Source organism: Engraulis encrasicolus, chromosome 5, assembly GCF_034702125.1.
Source record: "Engraulis encrasicolus isolate BLACKSEA-1 chromosome 5, IST_EnEncr_1.0, whole genome shotgun sequence".
NCBI classification, from domain to species: domain Eukaryota; kingdom Metazoa; phylum Chordata; class Actinopteri; order Clupeiformes; family Engraulidae; genus Engraulis; species Engraulis encrasicolus.
This window is the reverse complement of record NC_085861.1, coordinates 32495002-32502501: the sequence shown is the minus strand read 5'-3', so window position 1 is coordinate 32502501 and position 7500 is coordinate 32495002. Positions and strand designations below refer to the sequence as shown.

Sequence of the window (7500 nt, the reverse complement as noted above, 5' to 3'; positions counted from 1 at the left end):
GCCTGGGCCCTAGCGGCTGCCCCGAGGGGCGACATGGCGTGGGGACGGGCGTACTCGCTCAAGGTGCGCAACGCAGGCGTGTCGGGACCCAAGTAGGGGCCACCCAGGCCTAGGCCCAACGCACCCTGGGGACCTCCCACCACCTGGTGACCCCCCATGGAGGGCAGGAGCAGGGAGTGGGGGATGGAGTGGGAGAGGGAGGGGTGCAGGTGGTGAGAGGGGTGCAGGGAGTGCACGTGGGTGGGGTGGTGGGCGGCCGGGTGGTGGTGGTGTTGCGCGTGGGATGTGTGCATGGTGTGCATGGGGTTAACCACGGAAGCAGTGGAGGAGACGGGGTCCAGGAGGATGGAGGAGGAAGTGGGGAAGAAGAGGGAGGCGCCGGTACGGGGACCTCCGGGTCCTAGTGCCCCCGGCGTGCCACCGTTACCATCCTTTTGCTGAGGGAGGGAGGGAGAAAGGGAGGAAGAGAGGAGGAGAAGAAAAAGGGTTAGAAAAGGAGTTAGACAGACAAAGAGGGACAAAAATGTAAATATATACAGTATATATATATCAAAGTATAAATTGAAATAATTAGAAAAAAATATGGAATGCAAAAAAAATACAATTTAAGGAAAAAGGACAAATAAAACAGAAAAAGCGACAGAAACAATATTGTAACAGAAACAAAAGACAGAGGATCAGAGTGGATAAAGCTTCAAAGTGATGCTAATCCAAGTACAGTACGTAGTACTCACCTGTAGTTGGCGTTCCAGGTCCCTCTCTCTTTCTCTCTCCCTCTCTCGCTCCCTCTCTTTCTCCCTCAGGTCCCGGGCTCTTTGCTCCACCTCTCTCCGGGCCCTCTCGATGGCCTCGTTGCGCTTCTTCCAGAGCTTGGAGCCATCCAGTGGGATGAAGAGAACATCACTGCGAGCACACGAGTTCCCCGTGCCTCGATCTAGTACCCTGTGGAACCTGGGAAAGAGAAGAGAGAGAGAGCATGGGAGACAATATGAACATTACTGTACTTTATACCACCACCATCACTATCATCATCAAAATCACCAAACATCTCCATCATCTACTATCACCACCATCATCATCATCATCATCAGATATATTCGGAAACTGCTACTCCGAGAGCTCTGAGCAAACAGATAAGCAATCAGAGCACTGCGTTTGAAACCATACATAAAATCCGAGCTCTTCATTTTTTCAAGAGTGGAATGCTTGTTTTTTTAATACAGTATTCTCTTTTCAGACCATCGGGTTTAGTTTACAAACGCAGCCATCGTCATCATCATCGTGGCACCATCACTATTATCTTGAAAGTAATTGTGTTTCCATTCAAATTTACTATCATTTTCCTGCTTATGGTGTTTCCCTAGGTATAATTTTCATGCAGGCAATCCAGAAGTCATTCTCGACATCATCATCAACATAATCACCATCATCATCTCTTCATCATCGTCATCATCATCATCACTGTCTTAATCATAATCATCACTGTCTTAATCATCATCATCTTCACTATCAGAATTTCCATCATCATCACAAACATCTGTAGAACCACAGATGGATAGTGCTTATGATCATCTCTCGGCTGTGAGACTGAAGCTTGAGCAAATGTATGTTGTTCTAAATCCGTCTGCAAGTGCTTACAGTAGGGATGCAAATTATCGATTACTTCATTAATCATCAGTTGATAGCCTTATCAATCGACTTACGATTAATTGATAAGCGGCGTTTTCCCCCCGAAATCTCAATGTTACGGTAACACTTTAGAATAAGGTTCTTCTAATAAGCGTTTATAGTCACTAGTAAACAGGTAGTAATACCCTTACAAGTGCCCAATAACATGCTTATTAACTTTGTTAACATGCTTATTAACGTTGTTAACATCTGATGAGTAACTTTAAACTTTAAAAGCATGAAAACCGGTACACATGGCAGCCATCTTGAAAATTTAGTTTTTTCGCGACGCCTCCATATCTAGTATTAGTCAGCATATCAAGATGGATATGTGTACCGATTTAAATAACAAGAGTAAAAAAAATAAACCACTATAAACACATAATAAGCAGCTTATAAGATGTTAACAAAGTTAATAAGCATGTTATTGGGCACTTGTAAGGGTATTACTACCTGCTTACTAGTGACTATAAACGCTTAACCTATTAGAAGAACCTTATTCTAAAGCGTCACCAATGTTTCTCGAAAAAAAACCCTACTAAATCCAAAAATTTTAATTAAAAATTGAGATAAAATATCACATATAATTTAGTTCTCTATAATCAAAAGGTGTTTTAAATATTCCCACTATTCACAACCCTCTTCACACACACTGTTCACATGCCCATTTCACCTGGGTCTATTGTAGGTTGAATTGTCGATTAATTGCGATTAATGTTTTTTAATCGATTAATGAATTGATCGATTAAAGTCGATCGTTTGCATCCCTAGCTTACAGTGCTACGCCTGTCCCTGGCAAGGAGAGGAGAGTAGAGGAGGAGGAGAGGAGGAGGAGAGCAGGAGCGGATGAATGAGAGGACAGGAGAGAGGAAAAGTGGAAAAAAGAGGAGCAAAAAGGAGCGTAATTAATTGATGAGAAGTCAGAAGAGTATTGAGAAGTGATTGGGGGAGAGGAGTGGAAATCATATGAGAGGAGAGGAGAGGAGGGAAGGGGAGAGGAGAGGTGGAGGAGGAGAGGAGAGGAGGAGATGAGTGGAATGGAGAGCAGACAAGAGGAGATGCCTGTGGAGAGCAGTTGAGACGTGGTGGTGGAGGAGGAGAGGAATTAGGAGAAGAGGAGTGGAGAGCATACGAGAGGAAAGGAGATAAGATGAGGGTAAAAGGGAGGAGTGGTGTTGAGAGGTTGAGGGGAGAGGTGGTGGAGGAGAGTAAAGGAGGGCAGAAGAGGAGTGGGGTGGAGAGCAGGTGGGGGGAGAGGCGTTGAGAGGTGGAGAAGTGGAGAAGAGAGGAGTGTAGTGGAGCGCAGACGAGAGTAGAGGGGGGGAGGGGGGGCGTTGAGAGGTAGAGACGCGTAGAAGAGAGGAGGAGGAGAGGAGTGGAGAGCAGACGAGAGTAGAGGGCTTAATTTCAGGCCATCGGGGGCAGTTTGGGTTTCAGCGCGCAGCTGAAGGGCACTTTGACACGGGGCCAGGAGCGGCTCCTAGGCTCTAGGCTCTAGCCGAGAACCCTCCGGTTCCCAGACGTCTGCTGTCCTCTGCCTGCTGAACCACAGCCAAGGAACCTGTGCACACCGACCAACGAGGCGGGCAGGGGCCAGGCTAACCCTTTACAGCCATTTATAGCCGTTTTAGAGCACAATGCCTTCTACTGCCACTATGTACATTTGTATAATCTACCTTGTTGTGCACTATTTTGCATACCGTATGGTGCACTATAAAAAAACGTAATGTATCACTAAAGAGTGTAAGATTGTGAGGCTACAGCAATACTGAATAGATTTTCATTTTGAGTCATCACGCGGGTTGGAGGACAAATTGTATCTCATACTATAGAGAACCTCATCACTCCTCCATGCTTGTTTAGAGTGTTATATCCCATGCAGGGCGGTATGCTGTTTTCCACTGAGGTGACTTAGCCTCTTTGTGCCTGTTCACTATTCACAAAAACTTCTCAGTTCTCAACTACATCAGAAAAACATTACGATGACATTACAAACAGCCTTAACTAACAGATTAAGACTTGGTCATTGCAATTTTGGTGACAATAAGGTTATAACAGAAGCTCTGCACAAAGGGGTTAAGGTAAAAACATGACAAGTTTGAGGAAAAAAAAACACTTAGTGTTGCTTTAAGGGAAGGGAACCAACGGAGGGAGCTGGCAGCACGGTGCACAGTGACTGGATGCCCTGCCCTGGATTGTACTGTAGAGAGAGCCAATCAAATTCCAGGCAGAAGCATATCTGAGGTTTGGAGGATTCTTGTTTACGTTCGCTGTTACCATGGAAATAGCTGCGGTGCAAAAATCTGGCGCATGTCCATTGTGTTCAGCAACTAAAAATATGGTCATTTTGTATGTCCTTACTGGAGGAACAATGGGGAAGTTTTTGCAGGCTGTTTCCATGATATTTCAGATAAGAACTGGTAACAGGCTTTTCAGAGACTCTGCCGCAGCATATAGGCTCTGCACACAGAGGCAAAAGATTTAGTTGGAAGTGTTTTAGGTAGTATCATCTTATAACCATCTAATAACCCAATCATCTAAGAGCATACTTTTAAAACCGGTGTAAAATCTCACATAAGCCTTTCAAATTGCTCAGTTTATAGTAGTTAAACCCTGAAGTCAACGTAGACTATAACTAACTATGAGTCAAACAGCAAACTAAACATGTATTTCTGCTGGCGAAATAATAAAAAAACTCAAATGTTTTCTGTCTGCTGCAACTAATTGAAGTGGCAAGATGTGCCCACAAAGACTTGGCCACATGAATGCACATCCTGGTACAGAGCCAAGAAGCCAACGCGTAACCAATCAGCACACAGACACATTTCCCACTTACCGCGCTGATTGGCTGGCATGGATCGGAATGTCGACAAGCTTTGGCTCGGGGGAGGGGCTCCTCAAGACAGGGGGTGGGGTGTCCGTCTCCTCTCGCTCTTCCATTGGCTCCTCCTTGATGACGGGCGGCTGCAAGGAGCCAATCGGGCTGTTGTTGTGTGGACCATCTGGGCCCACGGTGTTGGGCCCGCCATGCGGACCACCACCATGCTGAACCTTGGGGGGATTCTGTGGCGAGAGGTTCGGCAAATGTGTGCTGTTGTTACTGTTGCCTATGCCGCCACCACCACCAATGCCATTAGCGGTGTTGTTGGCTGCCATGGCATTGATATTGTGAGCGTTCCCATGATAGCCCCCGCTGTAAGGGCCGTGGCTATTTAAAGTGCTATGATAAGGGGAAGGACGGCAACCGGACGGGCAGGACGTCGCCACGCCCGAGGCAGGAAGCTGGATGTTTGCCGCAGACGCCGCGGGGCCTGATTGGTTAAATGGGGGCATCCCTGGTATCTGGTTGGTCGAGGGGCTCGGGAGCGGTGACAGAGGGGTCGGGGGCGTCTGATTGGACGAATACGGCCCTCCCGCTCGGCCGTGATTGGCTCCGTGGCCGCCGGAGGGCTGGGAGGCAGGCGGAGGGGGTGGCGGGGGAGGGTAGGGCGGATGTCCGTAGGCCCCCGTGGAGGGGGAGAGAGCCGGGGGATGGTGGGGACCTCCACCAGCTCGGTTGTGGTGGTAGTGTCCATGGGGGGGATGGGGGCCACCTCCGTCCCTGTCCCGCTCTCGGTCCCTTGCCTGGTGGGCCAGGCCCGTCTGTCCACCCTGGTAGTGTGGATGATGGGGCGGATGGGGCATCGGGCCTCCTCCCCCTCCTCCTCCCCCATACTCGCGCCCCATGTTCTGAGGCATGTTGGTGGGGCTGGGGTACTCTCTACCTCCCGGCCCGTGCGGCGGGGCATTGTTTTGGGGTCCACCTTGAGAGGAAGGGTAGTCCTTGGAGCCGGGCGGGGGGTACTCTCTCAGGTAGTGGGGTGGTGGGTGGGGGTCCGGTCCGGAGGAGGGGGGCCGATTGTTATTGTGCTGGCCGGGCTGCGGGTGGGGAGGGTCCATGCCAGGGGGGTAGTCCCTGTCCCTGTCCCTGTCCCTGTCCCTGCCTGGGTGGTTGGGGCCTTGGGAGTGAGGGCCGCCGGTGCCATGGGCTGGGTGGTTCGGGTTGCCATTCGGGGGCGAGTTTGGCCGGTCCCGGTCCCGGTCCCGGTCTCGGTCTCGGTCTCGATTCAGTCCAGATCCAGGGTTGTTGTTGTTGATGTTCCCTGGTCCTCCTCCTACGCCACTGTTACCGTTGTTACCGGGGTTGTTGTTACCCCCGGAGTCTCGCAGCTGCCCGCCAAACTCCCCCCACCTGCCCTCCTTGTCCCTGACGTGCACCCCTCCCCCCACAACACCCGGCCCAAACTCTCTACCTTGCCCCTGGTGCTGCTGGTTAGGCGTGGGGAACTCCCTCCCTCCGCCCACGTCCCTATCCCTCTCTCTCTCCCTCTCTCGTTCTCTCTCCCTCTCTCTGAAACCTGACCCAAATTCCCTCCCCCCGGGTCCTGGGGGGCAGTCGCGCCCACCTCCTCCTCCTCCTCCTCCTCCTCCCTGCGGACCCAGCCCACTGTACTCGCGCCCCTGGCCTCCTGCCAGGCTCCCGAACTCCCTGGCCTGGTTACCGTCCCTGGCTCCCCCTCCTCCTCCTCCTCCTCCTCCACAGGTGCTCATGTTGCCTCCACCCCCACCCCCACCCCCACCGCTGTTGTTATTCATACCACCTGCACTGCTGCTGTTGCTGCTGCTGCCTCCACTACTGCTGTCCCTATTGTTGTCCCTGTTGCTGCTGTTGATGTTAATGGGGAACTCTCGACCCATCTCCCCGCCTCTTCCCCCAAACTCTCGCACCCCTCTGTCCCTGTCCCTGTCACGGTCCACCTGTCCCTGGCCCGGCCCCGGCCCTGGTCCCTGGCCTCGTTCCCTCTCCCGCTCCCTCTCCCTCTCCCTCTCGCGGTCGGCCTGTGCAGCTGCGGCAGCAGCCACGGCGGCCGCCCCTGCGTACCTGGGCAGGTATTCCCGGTGGGGGTGCGCGGCCAGGTAAGGGGGGTGTTGCCGGGAGGGGGGGTTGTAGACGGACGGCAGCTGCTGCTGCTGAACCGGGGGGTGGGGGTGCGGGTGCGGGTGGTGGTGGTTGCCGGGGTAACGAGCGTAGCTCCAGTTTCCCGGGCAACCGGTGGAGGTGGCGTTGCCGGGCCAACTGGTGGGGGTGTAGTGGTGGGTGTGGGGCGGCAGGGGAGGCTGCTGGGACTGCTGTTGTGACTGTTGCTGTTGTTGTTGTTGTTGCTGTTGCTGTGTCTGTTGCTGTGGCAACGGGCTGGTCTGGGGCAGCAAGGACGGAGGAGCTGTCTTGTCCGCCTTGTCCAGCTTGTCACCTTTGCCATCGCCGGGCAGGTTCTGGCCCACCTCCAGGGGCTTAAGGGCAGGCGGTGGCGGCAGGGGCAGGGGTGGAGGATGGGAGGTGTTCTGGTTCCCATGAGGGTACTCACCAGTCCCCCCTCCTCCACCTCCACCTCCACCTCCACCTACTCCTCCTCCTCCACCTGCCTTGTTCCCTGCCTGAGCATTCACTTTAGAGTTCATCCTACCACCACCACCACCACCACCGACACCCCCGCCAGTGTGCAGGCCCTCCGGCATCACTCCTGCCGGCCCTGTGTACTCCATTTTGGTCACCAGCTTAGAGTCCAATGAGAAATAGGACTTCCTGCTGCCAATGCCACCGCCACCACCACCACCACCGCTGGCGTTACCCTCACCAGCCAATAGCTCGCCAGGACCACGGAGGGAGGGAGCCAATGAGGGTGAGGGTTTCAGAGGTGCCGGTGGCATGTCCTCCACCCCTCCTCCGTCACCGTCTCGGCGTTCGCTAGCGCCTCCCTCATCACCTCCACCCCCTCCAGTGGCACCACCACC

At 53.1% G+C, this 7500-nt stretch overlaps 1 protein-coding gene across 1 annotated transcript in view; it reads right to left on the bottom strand.

Moving 5' to 3' along the window:
* atn1 (atrophin 1) overlaps nt 1–7500 on the bottom strand; it is a 25582-nt gene that overhangs the window by 9980 nt on the left and 8102 nt on the right. Inside the window, exons 5-7 of the mRNA XM_063199134.1 lie at nt 4505–7500; nt 735–951; nt 1–437 (exon numbers count right to left, since the gene is read on the bottom strand). The exon at nt 1–437 is cut by the window's left edge and continues 1499 nt beyond it; the exon at nt 4505–7500 is cut by the window's right edge and continues 435 nt beyond it. Of these exons, the coding sequence (XP_063055204.1) occupies nt 1–437; nt 735–951; nt 4505–7500 (3650 nt within the window). The remainder of the gene's footprint in view (nt 438–734; nt 952–4504) is intronic.